This window comes from Harmonia axyridis, chromosome 3, assembly GCF_914767665.1.
Source record: "Harmonia axyridis chromosome 3, icHarAxyr1.1, whole genome shotgun sequence".
NCBI lineage: Eukaryota > Metazoa > Arthropoda > Insecta > Coleoptera > Coccinellidae > Harmonia > Harmonia axyridis.
The window spans coordinates 26,743,370-26,766,474 of NC_059503.1; the positions used below are offsets into that span (position 1 = coordinate 26,743,370).

Below are 23,105 nucleotides of genomic sequence, written 5' to 3' on the forward strand. Positions count from 1 at the left end.
AGAAATGTAGGACCCTTTATGACTTTATGCACGTTGCACCGAGGTGGATTGTATGATAAAAGATTCTCAGTGCTTCTTACGACATTATTTCCAAAATTACTCTGAATCGGTCGAAGATATACAGGGTGAGTCTTTGACTTGTACATATATTTCAACCAAAGATTTCCGAGACCGAAGGAAACACTTTTCTCCTTAAGCTTTTTTTTTCCGATTTGGCTTGGTTGAAAATATAGAGGCTGTTGAAAATCCATAAAAAAATGTAATTTTCAGGTATATGTCGCAAATAGAATGGAATGATTTTCAGAATATAGTTATTTATTGATGTGATGAATTTTTTCCAAACATAAAATTCCATCAAAGGTCAACTCCAGAATGCTTGTTATACTAAGTGATAAAAAAATCGAATCGGAAGAAATAGTAAAGGAAAAAAGTGTTTTTTTTTTAACCCATGAATCTCTGGTTGAAATATATGTACAAGTCAACGACTCACCCTGTATATTCTGAATTTTCTAAATGAAAATTTTTTTCGAAATCATTCCGAAAAAGCAATTATAGTCAAGAATGAGGACTGACTGAGTAATGAGGATGACTTGAAGCCAGCAGCTTGGCGCTCGTTCTCACAGATATTTGAAATATCTTCAAGGACGCATGAATGAATTTTCTTCTAGATCAATCGAACAGTTTTGAATAAACAGAAAAAAAAATCGAACGGGGCTATACAGAATTCCTAAAATGGGGGTTCGAAGGAAAATGAAAGTTTCCTTGATAATTTCAAGGAAAAAAATCCTTAAAACATGGATACAAGATATTTCTTGTAGTCTCACTTTTTTGTGATGATTATACCAGTTTATTTAATCTTCGCAAGAGATTGGGTGTACCAAAACTTATAATCCATTTATTCATCACATTACTCCTCAGGAAAATCCAAAATGTTATAAAGGTCCAGTGGGCAGTGATCTTTAGCATTGTTTGTGATTTTTTTCTCTAAATCAGCATCAGATACGACAAAACTAGAAGACAAAAAAAGTTTAGTTTTGGACTAAAGTTTCTTTACATTGTTCTGAACTGAAGGATGTTTTTTTTTAGGGCTATAGAACTTTGAATTGCAATAAAACAACGATGGATTATTCGATTGACATGAATTTTATTTATCCGCAAGATAATCTTGTGGCATTGAATTTTAAATATGATTTCTGGCATATGACCGCCACGGCTGGCTCGGATGTAGTCCAATCTGGACGTCCAATTTTCGATGACTTTTTCCAACATTTGTGGCCGTATATCGGCAATAACACGGCGAATGTTGTCTTCCAAGTGGTCAAGGGTTTGTGGCTTATCCGCATAGACCAATGACTTTACATAGCCCCACAGAAAGTAGTCTAGCGGTGTTAAATCACAAGATCTTGGAGGTCGATTCACAGGTCCAAAACGTGAAATTAGGTGGTCACCAAACGTGTCTTTCAATAAATCGATTGTGGCACGAGCTGTGTGACATGTTGCGCCGTCTTGTTGGAACCACAGCTCCTGGACATCATGGTTGTCCAATTCAGGAATGAAAAAGTAAGTGATCATGGCTCTATACTGATCACCATTGACTGTAACGTTCTGGCCATCATCGTTTTTGAAGAAGTACGGACCAATGATTCCACCAGCCCATAAAGCGCACCAAACAGTCAGTTTTTCTGGATGTAACGGTGTTTCGACATACACTTGAGGATTAGCTTCACTCCAAATGCGGCAGTTTTGTTTGTTGACGTAGCCATTCAACCAGAAATGCGCTTCATCGCTAAACAAAATTCGCTTATGATACGTATTCCGCACAGAACCATTATTTTCGAAAAAAAATTGTGCTATTTGCAAGCGTTGTTCAGGCGTGAGTGTATTTATGATGAATTGCCAAACCAAACTGAGAATAAATCACTTGACAGTTGTTGAATCGGTCGCCATCTTGAACAGTTATGCCAACTTAAAGTTATATACCTAGAAAAAAACACCCTATACCAGTGATCCACAAAAAAAAATTCTAGAGGAAAGAAGCGAGCACTGTTCCAGAAAGGATATCACCCTGTAGATTCGCATTCAAAATTAGCATATCACATGATGGAAACTACAAATTGAAATATCTATGACAAATTTAAGTTGAATATCTCGTAAAGTGGAAGTGCTACGAGGAAAAACTTGAACGAAATGAAATTTAAACACCCCCTATCTTGAAAACAAAGCTTTTGCAGGCTCACGTTTATAGGAATTTTCTCTCAAAAAGGTCCGAGTAATCTTTCATTTTCCAGAAATAACGAAACCAATTTTACCAAAAATTGATAAGTCTGCAGAATCCTTATTGTTGAATATTATAGAAGCTCCTGATGCCAAGGAATTTTTGGATTTCCTCTTTCAAATCGCCTTCTCTCCGAATGAGCTGTAACCAATACATATTTATATACTCGTAAAAATTATATCCCATTGTTTTCCTGTTTAATGGTCATCAACTGACCTTGGCACTTTGCCGTTCAGTAGATATGAAATATGAAAGTAAATTCCTGATTTTCCAATTTTTTTCAGGTGTCCCCACTTCAGTGGACCTGGACAACAACTTCAACGGCAGAAAGTACACTGTCAACTCTTCGAACAACAATGTTGTTATACCTAGATCAATATGTGTCCTTTTGACTCTATCTGCCTTATGCCTAGCCTTATTAGCAGCATTTATAGTGTTCCTATTAGTACCTAAGTGTGACCAGGATAAGTCTATTACCCAATCTTTTGTCGGTGATAAACCTACGGGTCCTGTAGAAGAAATAGATCTAAGGCTGCCTACCTACTTACAGCCTTTTTATTATAAGTAAGTATAAATGTTATAACATACGAGTAAATGAATGGACATAAAAGTATAGAACACATAATAAAACAAGAATTTTCTGAATAACTCAATTAAAAATAAAAAAATTATTTCTACTCAAATAAAATTAAGAATGCGCAATATCAAGGAGATTTGATGAACAATCAATCCCGCTAAAAAAAGGTAGGGATCACAATAAGACCAAGGTAGAGGAGGACAGAGAAGTTGCAAATAGCTTCAGTGTATATTTTAGTGACATAGGAAGGAATGTGGAAAATGAAATAGAGAAAATTAATTCAATGAAACCAAATAAACAAATCCTCCTCCTTACTCCCAACTCCTCCCTTTGGAAGCTGATCTCTGTGGGTGAAGGTATTGATTATTGACAATTTGCCCACATAAGTAAATTGTGGTTTTTGAAGGCTATTGGTTCAAGAATAGGTCAAGGGTGGTTCAAACAGGCAGTTACAGTTTCTATTTATAAGGTTGAAAGCAAAAGGAATCTAGCTAACTATAGACCTATACCGTTGATAAACAGTTTCGCTGAAATCTACGAGTACCTACTGTTGAAAATCGAGATTGACAAACCAAATCAAAACCAGCAAGTTTATTTATTTATTTATTTTCACTGGAACACAAACAGGACAAAGTCCCAGAGGCAGTGTTCACTCTGTTACAAATGAAACCTTAATTATACATGTTATATACTTATGAACTAAACAAACAAACAAAAATCACATGTAAGACACAATATTCAAATTTACATATAATTATCCCGGAAAAACGGAAAACAAAAGTCGACGTTTCAGATGTTTTTTGAAAGTTGTCAGCGAACAGGAAAAGAAATCGACGTGTGGATAGACAACACCTGAGGTCGTTATCATTCTGACAAGTGGGGAATTTGCGGTGTAGTTTTTTCTCCTAAGGGAGACCTGAAACATGTTATCTGATCTGAGTCTTAGATCAGGAATCCTAAAGCGAATCTCCTCCAAAATACCAGGAGCAATGATCAAACCATTCAAGGGCTTGAACATGAATGAAGTATCATTTATGAATCTTATATCGACTAGCTTGGGAAGCTGAAAAATCCTACGAGCATACGTGTAGTCGTGATTTTCAATTACAATTTTATTTTTGTAGGCCAAAAACCGAATGAACCTATGCTGAACAGACTCCAAGCGTCGAACATAGCAGTCGTATCTCGGGTTCCATATGATCGATGCGAAGTTCATTCGTGAGGAGACAAATGCATGGTAGAGTGTTAAGATAGTCTCATTCTTCTGGAAAGCCTTTCCATGCTTAAGAACAAAGCCAAGCATTTTGGAGCAGGATGTGACGACGTTACTAATATGAGTATCAAAGATTAGTTTGGAGTCGAGCGTTATTCCCAAGTCTCTAACAATACTTGAATCCTTCAACTGATGGTTGTCAAGTGAGTACTGGAAGGAGATTTTGTTGGTGTTCCTAGTAAACGAAATTTTCAAACATTTATCTAAATGAAGGAACAAACAATTATTCTTACAATATTGGGCTAATCTATCCAGATCACACTGGAGATTCAGGCAGTCCACGAGGGATTGGATCATCATGAACAACTTAAGATCGTCGGCAAAAAATAGGAACCTACAATACCTAAAGCATATTCCAATGTTGTTAACGTAAATTAGAAAGAGTAGGGGGCCGAGATGAGATCCTTGCGGAACTGCAGAGGTATTGCGAAACTTTCTAGACTCACAGCCATTGATCAGAACGTATTGACTCCTTCCCATGAGTTTTCCAGAAAAATATGAATTATAAGGATGCTTTCATTGAACTCCTGAGATAATTGTATTTACACCGTGAATAACAAAGATAGAAAATGCCTTACTGTTTTTTTCGACTTACGAAAGGCATTTGATACTGTCAATTTTAAAATCTTGTTCATAAGTTAGAAGGCATTGGGGATTGTGGAACAACATCAGACTTATTTCGAAGCTAGCTTGAAAGAACGTTGGAGTGGAGAATAGTAATTCTATACCAGTCACCATAGGATTTCCCCAAGGGACAGTGTGTTGTGATTTTATTCAACATTTATATAAATTAAATTTCGAAGGTCAGACATGGGTAAAGGTATTCAAAATGGCCGAAAGACATTTGAAGAAAATTTATAAAATTGTCAGAGAGAATCTCATGAGCCTCAATATGAACAAAAATTCGAAGTTCATGAACTCAGAGTGATCCTAAAGGAAAAGCTCCTCTATCCGATTTGCTCATTATACAAGGAAGCCAGTGTCTTATAAGTCAGAAAATTGTACATACCAATACCAACCTTTTGGCTAAGACAACAAAATTTTACGGAAAATTCGAAGTTCTCCTTCTGTGTTCAAACGAATGTGTTCCTTTACTTCAATTACTGATTCTTTTCCTTTTTAATTTAGAAGTTTCAATTACTTATCTTTTTTGATGATTCTGGTTATGTATGCAAAGTTGTAAATTCATGCCATGGTTTCGGTTCTTTTTGGTTTTCATGTATATGTTTCTGATTCAAGCTATCAATCAAAAAAATTGTAATGTTAAACCCTATGTAATTGTATCTACACAATATCAAGCTTGCTGTAATATCTAATAGATTATTCAGAATAAATTCATCAAATATTACCTATAGTTCATATCTATACACTTCACTTCTATTTCAGGATAAATTTAGTACCGAATTTCCAGCAACAAAAGATCGAAGGCACAGTTGCGATAAGTCTGAAAGCAATTGAGGAGAAATACGAGGTAATCTTCAACGCCAAGGAACTGAGGATAGATGGCAATTCTACACTCTTACGTTCGATCACCACGAACGAAACCCTTGAGATACTGGAGCAGGAGTACATACCCTCCGAGAAGTTCAAAATAGCAACCAGAGAACCATTGAAAGAAGGTCAAGAATACCTCTTGGATCTAAACTTTGAAACTGACTTCAATTCGCACTTGCTGGGGATTTACAACAGCAGGTATTTCGACGAGAGGAGTAAAAAGACCAAGTGAGTGTCCAGTTGTGAAGTTACTGTCGTTTCTTCAATTGTTTTTTTTTTCTTCAGGAACTTGGTCAGCACTCAATTTTCGCCAATCGACGCCAGGAGAGGCTTTCCATGCTTCGATGAACCATCATTCAAGTCAGTCTTCAGTATTAACATCGCAAGACCTACTTCTTTATCCACAGTATCCAATATGCCTATGAAAGGAAGTCCGCAACCATTGTGAGTTATCATCCTATAAGTTTTATGTGAAGCCTTGTCGCAAGCCTTAGGATCTATTTTTTTTTAGTGAAGGTCGAGAAGGCTGGGTATGGGACCATTACGAGGATACTCCGCCCATTCCCTCCTATCTGGTAGCCTTCGTGATAAGTGATTTCAGATCTGCACACTCACCAAGACCATCAACTGAATTATGGGCCAACAAACCTTTTCTATCACAGACGCAGTACGCTGCCAAATTGATACCCACTATGATCAACTATCTTGAGTCCTACCTAAACGTTTCATTTCCTGTCAAGAAGTTAGATTTAGTTGCCATTCCAGAATTTGGTTTCGGTGCTATGGAAAACTGGGGACTCATAACCTTCAGGTAAATATACCCCAAATAACGATAAGTGGAGATGGACTCTTACCTACCCTTATATGGCCATAATGCATACCTACACAAAATCAACACATAATTATGTCACTCAAAGATGTCGTTTTGTTGTTTGTAATCGAAGTAAATCGTTCCGTGATCGTGGATATTTATAGCCTCTAATGTGATGATCTAGTGTACCGGGTTTTTCACCATAATTTGACCCCCTTCAACTTTGTTACTAAAAGAGGTACAAAAAATGTTTTCTACAAAAGCTTCACGAAATCGACTAGTGTTTTTTAAAATGATTACACAAAACGAAATATATACAGAGTGGGCAACATATTGATTGCAACTTTATTTTTTCAAATGGAACACCCTGTATATTTTTCTCTATTTGACTAGGTCTTTTTCCCCTGATTTCGAATATATAACATATGTTTGGCCTACCTCCCTTATTCTGAGTAGGTACCACAGAGTTTCAAATTTCAAGAACCGCTAATTAATCAGTTTTCAAGTGGAAGGCTGCGATGACTCAAATGGCCCTTTTTTGAGTCATCTCGTTGGCTACGATATATGGCATATATGTTATAGTCGGTTCTCGTAAACCGGTAACTCCATGACCAAGTGCGCAAACATCAAGAAATAAAATATTGTTTTCACAAAAAATAATTGAAGATGAAACTTTGACAAAGTTGACACGCTATGGTAATTTTAATTATATAGAGTCATTCTGTATCCAAGATATCAAAATGAAGCAGTTGGAGCTTCTGCTGTCAATGAGTATGAGAAGAAACCATTGAGATCAAAGCATATGTAATATTTTCAGAGAGAGCATGTTACTTTTCGATTCGAACAATACGAGCATTGAGGATCAGAAAAACATTGCTCACGTTCTTGCCCATGAGCTTGCACATCAATGGTTTGGTAATCTCGTCACGCCCAAATGGTGGGATGACGTTTGGTTAAAAGAGGGTTTTTCCACATATCTGTCGTATCTAGCCGTTGCAAAAGTAAGTATTTTCAGTTATACTAGAATATTGATCATAAAATTTTCTGGCTTTTGTAGGCTCACCCGAAATGGACTTACACGCAAGAAATATTCCCCAATGAACTAACAAAAGCTCTGGAAAATGATGCTTACGCGTCTTCAGAACCCATCACTAAAGAAATCAAGAATAACAAGCAAATCAGACAAATATTTGGCTTCGGGTCTTATTCTAAAGGTAGGACACGATCATATTATGTCGTCAGTTCGATATATTAACATTTTTCCATTCATAGGAGCTTGTTTGGTGAGAATGATGAATAACTTCCTGACGGAACCCGTTTTTCTGAAGGGTGTCAGATACTACCTGGACAGATATAGGTTCAAAAATGCAGACCACAAGGATCTCTTCAAATGTTTCGACGATGCCGCCGCAGAAAACGCCAACCCTTTCGTCAACTTCACCAACGTAGGTGACATAATGACAAATTGGATCAGTAAACCGGGTTTCCCCGTGTTAACAATCAACACCAACATGCAAAATAAGACTATAACAATCAAACAGGTGAGAATATCCCCAGAATAAGTATCAGTTACATTTGAAAAAACCGATTCAACAGACTCTTGTAGAAAATCTTTATACTAATTGGTTTTGTTTGCTTCAGAGGCGATTCCTATTGGACGGCGACCCGGGAAACACCCTCTGGTCGGTGCCAATTTCCATAGTAACGGATCAGAATCCAAATTTCCAGGATAGCAGTCCCAAAGCTTGGTTGCAAGGGGAATCTATCACGTTATCACTGAACTTTTCTCACTGGTACATCATCAATGTTAATCAGACAGGTCTGAATGGTATATTCAATTCCGCAAGTGCTATGTTAAACTCCGAATCTGCTCACAGGTTATTACATGGTCAACTACGATGAGAAGATATGGCATGCCCTCATCAAAGACATCATGAACGTTCCTCCTCTAACTAGAGCGCAACTGATAGGGGACTCCATGGAATTGGCGAAGGCCAATTTGTTAGACTATGACATTCCTCTAAGGCTGATCGCGAACATGGCCATAAACGACAAGATGATAATGTTCATTCCGACGCTGGTTGCCTTCAACAAGCTATCGTTTCTCAGCGATATGCTCGTTAATACACCTGCTTTTGGACTCTTCGAGGTAATAATAAAAAAATTATGAAACATCAAGAAGTAAATAGCGCGTATCATTTAATAATTATCAAGTAAAAATAGCAAAATTGTTAGTGTGGTTTTATGTAGTCCAAAATAACAAATAGGAATAGGCAATAGCAATTATGAAGTTGAATGTTGTCTTTCTCAATAACATTGTTTATGCAGCCAAACTGATATTGGTAGATTGATATTTCTCAGGTACGTGATACTTAATTGTTATTTGCTCTGCAGGAATTCACACTTCTATTTTGTTACTTATGAGTTTTTCAGTCAGGATCACTCTTGACGTAGAGTATCCCATTACTTCCCATAGTGCACTTTAATTTTACGGATTCGTCATAAACAAGTCAAATTTCAAAATATACAGACAACAAACGAACACAAAAATCATGAAAATAGAAAAAATGCGTATGAGATAATGAATTGTTCAAAATTGGTAATTATCTAATCTCTATGATCTTTTTAGAACTATCACAAGACTATCTTCAAAGATACTTACGAAATGGTCGACTTCTCCAATACTCTTGACGATTATTTATCGCTTAGGATTATGAAAACAGTTCTAGAATGGTCTTGTAGAAGCACCGAATCGAGATGTGCCATTATGGCTCATAACTTGTACAGGAAATGGATGCAGGGATCTATAACGTAAGCCTCTTCAATTAAATCAACATCAATACGTCTTTAACACCAAAATTACAGCATTCAACCAAACGTCCGCCACATAGTTTACTGTACAGCAATCAGACAAGGTGGAAAAGCCGAATGGGACTTTGCTTATCACGAGTACAAGAGAACCAACTCTCCAACTGAGAAGAATGTTCTTCTGGACGCTCTTGGTTGTACTAAACATGAATGGCTATTGTCAAGGTAGGCCGAATCAAGTCAGAATTATCACGCAGCTTTTTAACCCTCTACCTGCCTACTCCTTGGTGTAATTTGTTTTCTTGTAGTTAAGAGCATGTTGAAACCATAAATTTCGAGTATAGTGTTCTGGTGCATGTAGAACTGACACGTACTGAATTTAGCATGACACTTTGCATGGGCATGTTATATTAACACTTATGTATTGTTCTCACGTCGTCACATTTTGGGAGAGGAGGTTTAAATATGCCAAGCCCTGAAATGCGAATAAAACTTAAATTATTCTGAATTTTCAGAATGCTCACTGCGATTGCAAAGGAAGAGAAGTCGTAAGTTTAAATATAGCTGATCTAACTCTTTCATCTATGACACTATATCATCTTTTTGTACGGGTCAGACAATTTTTGCGAATTTTTTTAGTTTTTGATTTAGCTAAAAAAAAATAACTTTTTGAGAGCAGATTAACAAATTAATTTTTCCATTTATGGTGCAAGAAAATGAACATTAGCCACCTCCACCTCCCACAGTGTATCATCTACTACGTCTTTCACCAAAAAGTTCATGTAAGGTTAAGTTTGTTGTATTTACAGGTATCTGAACATCGTTCTGAATGATGAAACATTTAGTATGAGGATCCAAGACGCTGATAGGATTTTTGAATCCATCTCTCACAACAAAGCAGGAAGCCAACTGGCATTTAACTTCCTGAGAAGAAACTGGAACGACCTTAAAGAGCAGTAAGTTGGGGATGTGCAATATACTAGGTTACTTCAATTTTATTTGAAAGGGTAGTTAAGATATTGAAAGAAAATTTTCTAATACCGTCAAGTTCAAATATCGCTCAATGTATTTGCTTTGCAGCCTAGGTGAAGGTTTTGACATTCTCAACAAGCTGATACTGAGTCTTCCAAAGCACATGAATACAGAATTTCAGCTAGCCGAAGTAAGTTACTAGTCTAATTCTCGCATAACAATTATAACTCTTATCAATTACAGCTGCAGAAATTCAAAAAAGATCTCGGTGATAAAATAGGATCATCCGGTCCAGCTTTAGACAGAGCTATAGAAATGGTGAAAATGAAGGTTGTGTGGATGCAAAAAAATTATAAATCTCTGGAACAATGGTTGTATGCCCATAATGACAACTTTGGGTATTGATCAAAGTGATTGTCTTCTCAGTATTTTGATATCAAGTCAATCGATTAAGTTTATTGTATAAATGGTCATTTAATTTATTGAATATAAATCTGTATAAAACTGAATAAATTTAAGGATTAAAACTTATTGAAAAAATGAATAAAAAACCGTTCGAAAATGTGTTTTTATCCAAGAAGGCTATTGTTTTTATGTTGATAGAGAAGCGCTTAACGTTTCTGCTCGGGACCAAGAAAGAACATATTCAAAATCTTCGTTTAGAAAACAAACTTTCTGACTCAAACGTAAACTGCCAATATTTCACGGTTGAATTAACAATTGACAGCGTAAAAAGATGCTAACAAGGCCTTCAAAGAAAACGCTCTCCTAATATTTAGTGTTTGGACCCTCGACCCTGAAGATTTGAGCCCAGCATCGTATCCACGCTCAAGCGATCCTACACGATGCAAGTGCACCAGTGGTCAATTATATACACCGAACTCTTTTATTAACTTTTATTTTAACACCATCCTTCTGTATCAATACTCCGTTTTGATAAAACAAAGCTTGACATCAACAGAGAATTATGTAGGCTTGCATATTAATGAGTCTGGAATTCATCAAGTCTTATTTCAATCAAATTTAATCTCACTTCTTAAATGACCAAATGTTTAACCTAGCTCCATAGACCTAATATCCATGGATAATGGATATATTACCTAATATCCATGGATAATGGATATTAGGTCTATGCCTGGCTCTCGAGTGTGGTTATCTGCGGTCCAAATCGGTGACGTTGAAGTTAAAGGGCTAGTTCGTGACGTCATGTGATATAATCAACAATGACCAAAAGCCCTTGAATGCAGTTGGTTATTGTTGGTAATTACCAATGATAACCAGGTTATTCGCTTGAAATAGCTTCATATGTGGTTCATCAGAAGACGAATTTGTTTTTCTGCCTATTGTAAAATGTTATACTCATAATCTGAATCATAAAGACCTCGACTAACAAAATTGGTAAATGATTTATGAGCTTCTGGAGAGGCTGTATCAAAATGATCAGTGGGTATATCATCTCTAAATAATACATTTCAATGCAATGATTACCTATATTGGGATTAATGAGATTCCCAACATTACATCCAGAAATATAGATCACTTCATTTTCTTGAAATTCACTTTCAATTAAAACTATCATGTATCACAAATCAAACCAACAAACGAAACGAAACTATAATGGCACTAAATGATGGTCATCTTCTCTAGGGAAAATTATTATAGCGTACTTATTTTTTCAGTGAGGGTAGCTATGGTACGATACTATACGAACGAAGCTATAGTCGATGCAACGTTGTGTCACCACACTAACGTGCTCAGAGCTTCTGAGAAGTGCTAAAAACAATGATGGTAACAAAAAACATTGAACAAGTTAGGGTTAGGCGGAAAAAAATTACTTGATAAAATTTGGACATCATTTTATTAATAACATCTTTGTGTACCTGCAAACTCTGATATGTATCCATGTAAAATGTATCAAACCTGACCCTACTTTCAAATTTATTGATTAAGTTGAGAGCATCCAACAAAAACTTACGAAGAAGTTGATCATCTCTAAAAAAATCGTACAAAAATTCATAAACTAACAAATTACTTAGGCAATTATCTTCGTTTGTATACTTTCTACAAAATTTTGTCATGAAATCACAAATATCTTCTTTATCACAATCAGTTAGCACTAAACAAAATAAAAATTTCAAAAACATATATTTATTCAAAACATCTAAGTTTTTGTGGATGAAACCCAACATTTTGGGAAGGAATTCTAACTCAAAACTATCGATGCTACTAAATTCTGAGAGTTTTTTGAAAGATGCTTCACATAAAGCAGCCTTACCCTGGCAATCACTTTCACATAGAATAATTTGGAGAAGAATAGCTTCATAGAAGTTTATTTCAATATTATATTCGCAAAAATGATTACCAAATTGAATATATTCAAAGGAATCACAAAGTCTCAAAATTGATAATGTAAAAATTCTACACATTCCCTTATTGTTCTTGATTTTGGAACTAAATATTTCTGAAGTCAGTCTATTAAAAATCATCTGAATCAAATTTTGAACTCTGTTCTCACAAGCAAAAGAGATGATTCTATCCAGGAATATCTCAAGAAGAAAATTCAGTTCCACATTATTGTACATATTCTCAAATAGCTGTAGGAAATTTTTGGATATATATGCAGAGGGAAAATTTTGAATTAAGTTGTAGTATTTCCAACGTTTGGAAGAAACATTCAAATTCTCATCAATGCTATAGCTTCTTGAATATTGATCCAGAACGAAATGTCTAATATTATGCATATCTAAGAATTGAAGATCTTTATCTTTCAAAAAATCATTCATCTTATCAACAAAATAAATAACAGTAGGCTCAATCTCAATTTTAGTTGCTTTCAGCAGGGACGATGTCTCATTCAATTTCCTTACAAACTCTCTAAATAAAATCAGATAATTCACAATTACATTACTTGGTTTTTTTTGTAAATTAGTCACAATGAAATAGAATATTTTTTTCATATGGTATGAATAACTTGTTTCCACACATAAATTAACAAAAGCTTGAGGTACATACTTGATTATATATTCTTCCCTCGATACCAACAAGCGTTCCAATAAAATCAAGAACTTATCAATTTTTATCTGGATATCCATATTAAGATGCTCATAAACAAGAACTTCAGAGGCTGACAAGTATTGTAAGACGATTATTGCTCTGTCATCCAATGGAGATGAAGATAAGACATCATAAAAATAGTCCGATAGCCTGGGGAACAAAACACAGAATTCTTTGAACGATCTTAAACGGATATTCTCAGTCTGTTGGACACCAAAAATTCTAGTGATCACAGTATTGGTAAGTTGTATAGCAGCATTTCTGGAAAAATAGATTAAGTTTGTTATTTTTTTACAGAACAAGTTCGCAACTTATGTTTGTAGAGAATTGTCAATAAAAACATCAATAATTAGAGAGAAACACTGCACATTTTGAATGGGTACTCATGGGCGGTAGATGAGCCCAAATAAAATTCAGTTTATTCAAATAGAGTTGAACATGTAAAATTATCATATTTCACGTTCTACTTGTGTGATGGTAATGAAAATAGGTATGGATATTTGGATCAGGTCGTAATAGTTTCATGAAAAATTTCGCTCTTTCAAGTATTCCGTATCTCCAGAAACAAATGAATTATACAGAAAAAAAGAAAATCTCGATTTTTAGTTTTTTCGAGATACCTCGAGAACCATCGGGCTTTTTGATATTTTCCTTTCCAAATTCATGTATCTTGTTCTCAAGCTAAGAGGATAATTGTAGTAAAGCATTCATTCAAAATTTAAACGGAAGAGATTTTTTTACTCAATTTTTGGATTCTCCACATTCCATAACACAAGCGGTGAAAATTTCAGGAGCGACTGATTTCTTATCTTTCAGCTAGACTTCAGTTCGTAAGATTTAGTGGCACACTTTTGTTTCCGGTTTCCGTAACCTCGGGCATTCTGCAAGGAAGTCATCTTGGACCATTGTTGTTTCTGAATTCCATCAATGACATAAGACTAGTCATCTGTTCCATTAGATTTTTACTATTTGTGGATGATCTCAAGATTTTTATTTCAGTGAAGTCATTAACTGACATTGTGAGGTTAGAATCTGATTTGCGGGTTAAAGAGCAATGATGTGCTGCCAATTAGAATAGAATATTTCTATAATTTCTATATATTGCTAACAACAATAGCAAGAAGAAATAGTGTCAATTTTTCAACAATGAACAATAAATGTCAACTTATGACTGTTTGTTTTTTGGAAATACCTTTTATGAGAGATTCATCTTATGGGAGACTCCCTTCCATTTTCCATTGGAAGAGTATACACTTCTAAAGACCTTGGTATTTCATAAGATAGCGATTTGTTTTTCAAATAACATACCTATAGAAGTTATTTCAGCAGCATCCCTGAGCACTTATTTCAAGATGCATTATAAATTTCAGCAGTGAGACACTATACTACCTCTATGTCACTCTTGTGAACCTATTTTGGAATACTCCTCTGTTGTTTTGTCTACCTACACATCCGTCGATGCAAAACAAATTCCTCAAATATGTTACTTCCGGAATGGGCATATTATCTTTTGAGTCTTTTTTTGCAAACCTAATGTAAGCATGTGTTGGACTGCCTTCCTCCAGAACAAAAAGATTCCATACAGATGTCATCCTTGCCTGTAAAGTCTTTCGAGGACTTTTGTATTCTCCTGAACTGTTATCTCTATTCATTTATTTTATTTATTCCTTCAAAATTTCAATGAAGACTAGATTCATTGAGACCTGCTTTATCAAAAATGAATTATTATTTTCATTCTACGGTCTCTCAAATATTTTGTCAACTTATTTGAGGCATTTGGAAATGCTATGTTTTTTTTATACTTTTTTAAATTTCAATCATATACTTTTTGTATGATAACTATATATGTTGATAATTCCGTGTTCTCCTTTTTTTGAAAAAAGGCCTTGTACAATTCATTAAATAAATAAATAACACTACCCGAATTACAACTTGTGAAAATGTAACCAATCTTTAATTTCAAAATAACTCCAATATAGAATCTTGTTGGAATTAATCAAAATTCAATAAGCACAAAGTATTCTAAATATTTTGATCAAAGGGAAAATTACAATTTTGAATTCTAAAAAATCGATCTTTTTTACTTACTTGATACTCCAATTACTTGATGTGAAAGAATTCAAACTCAATTTAATGACTTCCTCCAGGTAAGCATATGTATAGTTGTGAAAATTTGGTTCAACAATCATAATTTCTAAACATTCCAATATGACAGTATGAACAGTTGGATCAAGTTTGTGCTGCATCAATTTCCATATCATCTTTCTTGTAGCTTCCTGAACGAACTCCTATAAGGAAGAAAAAAATCTATATTTCCAATCTAAATACGCTTCGTAATATACTCACTCTCTGTTTCATACCAGAACCCTTGCAAACAGCATGAAGGAGTGATCTTAGCCTGGGATGTTTTCTCATTCTGCTCTTCCTCATATGCTTTAGATTTGAGGGAGAAACAATAGCATCAAGAAGTTCTTTGTAGAATTTATCCAATGTTTTTTGAGATTTATGACTGGACCTGGTCATTTTCTCTGAAATAGAGGGAACCAAGTTCAGCACTTCAGTAACCACTTTCCTCATATTGCTTCCCTCTAAAATAACCACTAATTTGTTCAGAATCATGTCACTACAGTCTTTTAGAGTGGTTGGGGAGAGATTTAAAATGGCTATTATTTTCTGCAAGAAAAACATTGAACTACTTATACTTTATGTATATGATATTAAACTCCATCTGAGAGATAAATAAAAGGATTTCTCAATATAGTATTCAGAAAAAAACTTTTCCACTCACACAGAAAATATGCTCCAAAACCTTTCTTGTTTTAGTAGATAAATTTTCATGTAAATTTTCTTCAACCGTGCCTACCATGAAATTCAGCATTTTTGTAATAGTGGATAATTGGCACTCCTCAAATATTCCCATCTGATTGGCAATGATCAGAACATTCAGTATCTTCAATATATCAAACATTTCATCTGCAGCATTGTTGCTAATTTTTACATTCAATAAAGCAAGTACTATCTGATGTTCGATCATACTAAACGATAAAATGAGCTCTGTTCTGTCTCTGTCCTTTGTAGCCTTATACAAGCCTAACTTTTGAGAATCCAAGTACTTTTCCAAATTATATAATGAGATGTAATTCACCCCTTTTTGAACTTTTGTTATATTCAAATCATCAATCTCAAAATCATGGAAAGCATTTTTCAAAAGCCACATAGGTGTATCATCAAACATATCACTTTGATTGAATATGTCAATCAATTTACTAGTTATAAAACTTTTTTTTTCTGAAAATAAATCCAGAATATAATTTTCTTGCAAATACATATAATACTTGTTTTCTTCATAGTCATACTGATATTTCTTCGGTACTTCATACTTCAATTTCAAATCCTTACAAGATCTTTTCATTCCAAATAAAATTTTGCACAGTTTCAAAGACAAGTCAAGGTTTTTCTCATACTCAAAACTGCTAATAATGAAATTTCTCAATTTCTTCATGAAAACATCATAATGAATCAAGTTATTTAAGTTCTTCAGGATATTCACATGTGCCGAAACAAAAATATGAGATAAAAACTGAGTGGCCTGTTTTTCTAAGTTATAAGTTGAAATTCTATTTGCCAAAAAGTATTCTTCAAAAGTCTCCAGAGAACTAATTGGGATGGTTTCATTCAAAGATGGAAAAGTACATAGAATTTCAAATGCTCTTTCATTTGTTCCATAATCTTCCAAAAAACTAATAAAATCTTTGTGAAATGGCTCTTCTGATAAATTTTCAATTGAAATATATCTTCTTCTTCTAAGTTCAAAGAGGATTTCAACAAGAAATTTTTGAGAAACATTTTCCTCCCTCAAAAAGATATAAAGATCTAATTTATATTCTTCAACTGAAAAAGGGATCCAATACTTGAAGAAGCTCTGCTGAAATTCCCTGAAATATAATCGATATCACATTTAATTTGAAAATTTTTTTCAATATACCTTGAATCACCATGCTTATTGAAAGATTCACACCAAAAAGGCCAAATATGAATCTTGAAATCATCCAGGTGATATCTAGATATAACAGCTCTATATAATATACCGGCAGCTTTATTGTACACATTGAAATGAAAATATTTATGTATGAACTTCATATACTCTTGCAGATTTGAATGAATACTGTGTGTTTGTAGTTGTTCTAACTTAATTCTAGTTTCTTCATAGTTTGTTAAAATTCCTATATTTCCTAAAGCATTAAAAGTTTGCCTATTTCTTATTTTCAATTCCATTTTGTGTATTAGTGAAACGGCAAAGTTCTTCAAAGTAGTGATTGGAGATGCATAGCACATTTCATACATTTTACCCAACAGCAATTCATATTTCTCACTAATTAGATCCAACTTTTTCAGAACTACTTGATCCAATACTTTCATCAAATACACAGATCTAAAATCTAGATAGTCGAAAGTTCGTAATAAATCTTCTACTATCAAATGAATCAATGATTTCATTGGAAAATATTGAGGTTTGTCATAATATTTCAAATGTCTCAATGATGATAATAATATTATTTTGAAATTTCTAGGTAACTTGACTACCAAATTCTCGTTTTTCGGATTGTACATAGCGAGATTTGGATTTGTAATCTTGATATAAATATATATGTATTTTTCATCGGACTTCGAAATATTGTAGAGACATTTGTATAATTCCATGGCTTTCTGTTCAATCTCACTACCATGATAATCTCTTATTTTGAGTATTTTTCGAAAGTTATTATTAAGTTTATTTCTCGATATATCCATTTCACCTTATTTGCATCTAAATAATGTAGGAATTGCAAAACTCAATAGTCTCATTTACAAACTTTTAATTATAAAATGTAAGGTTAGATCATAAAAAAAAATAAGAAATAACTTGTAGTCTTTGATAATACTCTGTAATCGTTTTCTACTTTAGTATGATGGCCTACTCGCCCTACTCTAATACGTCGCGAGGTAAGACATGAAGCGCGGTAAACTGGCACCCCTAAATGTGAATTTTGGAATGAAATTTTCAGGTCCATGAGTCCATGGTAAGTCCACAGTTGTCCACCTTTTTTTTTCATTTTACAGGTACCGTTCGAAAGATATGAGATATCTTTTCCCAAATTACAAAAAACTGTTAGAAATGGCATAGATTGTTTGTCCAACGTTAGTCCACCCAATAACTTCATTTGTCCACCCTCAAAGAGACTTTCGAAAAAAATCAGTTTAGTTTGTTCGTCGAAATATTTCGTTTGTCTAGGTCTCATTCGCAAGATGAAAAGAATAATTAATTTTCAATCGAAAACCCCCGTTGGACTAGGTATTCAGAAATCATTATTATTATTAAAAAAAATTACAGAGCAGAGGCAAAAACCTATGAACTCAAAGAAAGGTGATAGAAATAGTTGAACATACTATATATACAGACAACAGTTATAGAACTAAGTATCAGAACAAACACAAAAGTAAGAGCATAAATAGAATGTTCAGATGCGAAACCCACTTTCAAGTTTGTCTTGAAGGTACTCACGGAAGGTGCATTCACGACGTCACCGGGGAGTCTATTCCATACACTGAACTCTCTATTAGAAATGAAATATTCGCGGAAAAACTTTCACGGCAAGCCAATTTACAATTAAACAGAAAGATACAAAGTAAAAATACATGTGCACACATTAATGTAATCATAGGATGAAAAAAAAAACAAAAACAACAATTACAACCTTCCAACAGCTCTTCTAAAGGAAGCCAAGGGTGAATCGAACAGCTCAAGCTTGTTGCTGTGAGCGTTTGCTGATCTCATTGCTTTATTGAGAGACTCATTTTGTCCATAATTTGTTCTGCAGAAAGGAATCTTGAAAATGTCACTATTTCTATTTCTTCTAACATTTACTGAGAGCGGGACAAGTTCAACAATTTGAGGACAATCGATACAGCCATTGATAATCTTATGGAGGAACACCAGACCGATCTCCAATCTTCTATGTGTTAAAGTGTTGAAGTTCAGAGTTTCTAGCATTCGTGGGTAAAAATATTCATCTCTATTCACTCTCAAGCTATAGCCACAGTACCTCAAGAACTTGTTATGGGTACTCTCTAAGAGTTCAATATCAACCTTATAAAGTGGCGACCAAATGACAGAGTGTTATATTCAAGTATATGGACCTCACTTGTGCACAATAGATAATCTTGAGAGAGTTGACAGAAAGATATCTCGCTGAAGATATCTCGAGCACGAGATGAGGTTTCAATTATGTGATTCTTAAAGGTCATCTTTGAGTCGAAAATAACCCCCAAATCGTTAACTTTATTGCACACTGATGAATTGGTGCCTTTTATTTGGTAACTGTAATCAATAGTCTCAAAATTACGTGAAATAGTAATTTACGTAACAAGTCCGGAAAATAGGGTTTTTTTGGACGAATAGACAAAATTCCAGGACTCGCTTACGCTCGTCCTGGAAGTCTGTGAGTCCAAAAAAACCATTTCCGGGGGTGTTGCGTACAATTTTTTTTCGGCAACTGAGTAGAATAACACTATCACTGCTGCTTTCCATATTTTATTGCGATTGCGATAAAAAAACATGCAAATTTTTGACAACTAATTTGATATGAACTGTCAGCCGTTATCTCGGTTGCTATGGTAATGATCAACTACATTTATTTTAAATATACCTACCAAGATTTTCATATTCACAATGACAGGAACGACGTGATTCTTTTCCGGCCTAGTCCGGGAAGTACGTACTTTCCGGACTAGGCCGGGAAATGCTACTTTCTCAGAGAAAAAGCGTCCGGGAAGTGAGCACTTCCCGGACGGTTGCCGAAAAAAGTTTTTTTTTGACACTTAGCCAAGTTCAGTTTTAGCAAGTTAATGTCACACCATCTTGAAAGGTTATCTAAATCAGACTGCAAACTCCCAGCATCAGATATGGATTGAACTGTTCTAAACATCTTCAAATCATCAGCAAACAACAGAAAGGAACTATTGGTAATAACATTTGGAAGGACATTAACAAACACATTAAACAACACCGGCCCCATATGAGATCCCTGGGGAACCTCAGAGGGGACCTTGATAGGGTCAGATAGTGAACTCCCGTATTTGACATATTGTACTCTATCACTTAAATAGGATTTAATCCACTCCAAGATATTTCCTTCGAATCCTATGGATTCGAGCTTTTCTAGTAATAAGCTTTTTCTAGTAAACCGTGATGCACCCTATCAAAAGCTTTAGAGAAGTCAGTATATATAGAGTCAACCTGCAGTTTATTCTCCAATGCGCCAATAATAGACCTCATGTAGAGTAATAAATTTGTGGTTGTAGAACGACCTCTGTAGAAGCCATGTTGTCCGCTGATAACAATGTTTTTGAGGTCCCAGGATAATTTTTTTGATATTAAACAGTCAAGTATCTTCGGCAACTCAGATTGATTACATATACCTCTATAGTTGGTAACATTAACACGAGACCCACTTTTGTGGATGGGTGTTATGAAACTGTGTTTCCAAGAATTGGGAATTATTCCTCTTTGAAGAGATAGATTAAACAAAGAGTGAATTGGTTTTGCTGAAGTATACGTCTCTGGCATCTATCAGCTCGTGCAAGCTCGCTCATCAGAACGGTTACATTAGAAACCTCTGATCTCAAAGCGCGAGCCAACGCGCGCTTACTACGGTCAAGCGCTAGAACGGCGCTCTACGCGCGCTCCATAAAAACGCGCGTTGGCATGTGTACGCTTCGAAGAAAATTCATGTACATACTTGTAAACGCGCGTTGAGCGCTTGTCATGTGAACGGGCTCTTAATCGCGTTTTGACTTTATATTTTTTTACGGTATGAATCGTTTGTCCACCTCATATAAGTCCAAGGTCTATAGATTTAGACCTCGTTTAAGTCCATGTTTGTCCAACTGAATTTCGAATAATGAATCAATGGAATATAGTGGAAATTTTCATGAATGAAGACTCCATTGGTTATGTGATGTTATCATATAAGATATGCCGCCTCTTTTTTATAGTAATATAAGAAGCTCCGAGTTCTCACATGTGTCGGCACGTCTTTGATCCAAATATTTTGTTTTCGAGTTGGCAGATGAAAATTTTGAATTGAAGAAATAAAATGAGATTCCGTCCGAGGAATGTACGGACAAAAAAATATTTAAAAATCACTTACATCAGGTAAGTACAATCGAGAGAGAAGTATTTCTATACTTCTGCACAGATCCATCTTTTCACATGTATTATAGTGAGTTATTATTAAGATGTTATTAGACATCTTAGTTTTTTAACTCAAGCGAAGGAAATCGCGAGAATAGGGAAGAAAATCACAAAAGCTAGAGTGTTGGCTGGCAAACAGTAAAGAATTTATTAAGTTTGAAAGTTGATCGAATTGTTTACATTTTTGGTTATTTTGGGATCCAAACACCGAAAGGTATCATTGGGATTTTGATTATATATTAAAACTCAAGCTTGACCATAGAATTAACACTTTAAAATTGAATTTAACGTTGATTGGTCTTCCAGAAACTAACCGTTAGCTTGAAAGAAAAATTGATTACACAACACCATTAACTTCCATTTTTCGCATTTATTCTACTTTTTCATTAATTCTTACATCAAATAATGTATATAATAATAGAAAATTGGAACTTAAATGGATTTTACAAAACTTCTTAACTATGTACTTTGGTGTGAAATATCTGGTGCCCTTTAGATAAAAAAATATGAACCTCCACACATTTGAACAAAAATTATTTTTTTAATTAAGTATAAAATATTTAATTACACAATATATACACAATCATAAAAATAAATAGTTATTCCAAGGGTGTAATGTCACATTCAATCCCTCTTTTCTTAAGGTTCTCTAATTTATTTTTCAATCTGATAGTGGTTAAGGTTTTCTTCCTCACAACTGCCCTATCATCCAATCTCTTATTTTTCGATAAAACATGCCTTTCTTGTCTGAGTTTGCCAGGAAGCAACTTTTTGGGGATGAATGAGTTGAAAAGAAAAGGGGGTCTTTTCTCATAAGGTATGAACAAGGCTGTAAATGAGAAATGGTATATTAGAATTTCTCAACTGCAATTTTGGGTGTTGAACTTACCTACTACACGTTTTTTGAACATAAGATAGTTATTCATAGTCTCTGACGCAATTTTAGCAACTTCTGGTGTAAGAAATTCGACAAAACCATATCCTTTGCTTTTTCCTGATATTCTTGATCTGCAAACTTTGACATTGGTAACACGACCGAACTGCGAAAAATACTCTTTCATTTCCTCTTCATAAAAACCATGGGGTATATGACCAATATACAAGAGACCCCTAGATAATGCCAGAGATTCGGTATTCCTTCTCCTTATCGTTTTCTTGATGTCGTTCTAAAATTAAAACTTTTTAAGTAATTCAAAATATATAAGTGCCAAAATTAGCTTACCTTCTTGATTTTAGTGATAACACTGCGGGTTTTCTTTGTGTTCTTATCATCTTTAGGGTCCAAAGAAATAAATCCATTATTAGCTTTAGTTGTTTTACCCATTTTAAAAAATTTTAACCGCTCACTATCACAAATACACGTGTTTTCAGCTTTCGGTGAGAATCAAACCACAAAATACTACTAGTCATAGAGAAAGGAGTCTATGCTACTAGTTGTTCAACGTTGCACCACAGATTAATCTTTGATTTTACTTCAGAACATAGAATAACCTATTTTATATGTAAAAACTTAAATTTATAATTTTTTTTTGATCCCTAAGTTTTGAAATGAAAAACGATAACATGGAAATAATTGTCCTCACTATATGTATTACACTTATTAATAAG

At 34.5% G+C, this 23,105-nt stretch overlaps 3 protein-coding genes across 13 annotated transcripts in view; 1 reads left to right on the forward strand and 2 right to left on the reverse strand.

Annotated features, from left to right (window-relative positions):
• Positions 1–10,766, forward strand: part of LOC123675734 (aminopeptidase N-like) — a 42,230-nt gene extending 31,464 nt beyond the window's left edge. For 6 of the 11 annotated variants that reach the window (XM_045611217.1, XM_045611219.1, XM_045611221.1 and 3 more), the window contains exons 2-16: positions 2,560–2,839; positions 5,512–5,847; positions 5,905–6,063; positions 6,131–6,430; positions 7,248–7,431; positions 7,488–7,644; positions 7,703–7,971; positions 8,072–8,249; positions 8,308–8,579; positions 9,060–9,241; positions 9,296–9,463; positions 9,754–9,786; positions 10,048–10,194; positions 10,319–10,400; positions 10,454–10,766. In XM_045611217.1, the coding sequence (XP_045467173.1) occupies positions 2,560–2,839; positions 5,512–5,847; positions 5,905–6,063; positions 6,131–6,430; positions 7,248–7,431; positions 7,488–7,644; positions 7,703–7,971; positions 8,072–8,249; positions 8,308–8,579; positions 9,060–9,241; positions 9,296–9,463; positions 9,754–9,786; positions 10,048–10,194; positions 10,319–10,400; positions 10,454–10,615 (2,909 nt within the window). In that variant the 3' untranslated portion in view covers positions 10,616–10,766. The remainder of the gene's footprint in view (positions 1–2,559; positions 2,840–5,511; positions 5,848–5,904; positions 6,064–6,130; positions 6,431–7,247; positions 7,432–7,487; positions 7,645–7,702; positions 7,972–8,071; positions 8,250–8,307; positions 8,580–9,059; positions 9,242–9,295; positions 9,464–9,753; positions 9,787–10,047; positions 10,195–10,318; positions 10,401–10,453) is intronic. The other 5 variants (XM_045611223.1, XM_045611224.1, XM_045611225.1 and 2 more) reach the window with 2 other exon arrangements.
• Positions 10,767–11,949: 1,183 nt separating this feature from the next.
• LOC123675737 lies at positions 11,950–18,124 on the reverse strand. The gene is made up of 5 exons (XM_045611227.1): positions 17,250–18,124; positions 16,053–17,199; positions 15,611–15,937; positions 15,353–15,552; positions 11,950–13,525 (listed from the first exon to the last, which is right to left on the reverse strand). The coding sequence occupies exons 1-5, from the start codon at positions 18,053–18,055 to the stop codon at positions 11,965–11,967; spliced, it is 4,041 nt and encodes a 1,346-aa protein (XP_045467183.1). The 5' UTR covers positions 18,056–18,124; the 3' UTR covers positions 11,950–11,964.
• Positions 18,125–21,847: 3,723 nt separating this feature from the next.
• On the reverse strand, positions 21,848–22,914 carry LOC123675739 (MKI67 FHA domain-interacting nucleolar phosphoprotein-like). The gene is made up of 3 exons (XM_045611229.1): positions 22,720–22,914; positions 22,387–22,663; positions 21,848–22,326 (listed from the first exon to the last, which is right to left on the reverse strand). The coding sequence occupies exons 1-3, from the start codon at positions 22,819–22,821 to the stop codon at positions 22,097–22,099; spliced, it is 609 nt and encodes a 202-aa protein (XP_045467185.1). The 5' UTR covers positions 22,822–22,914; the 3' UTR covers positions 21,848–22,096.
• Positions 22,915–23,105: the final 191 nt, after the last annotated feature.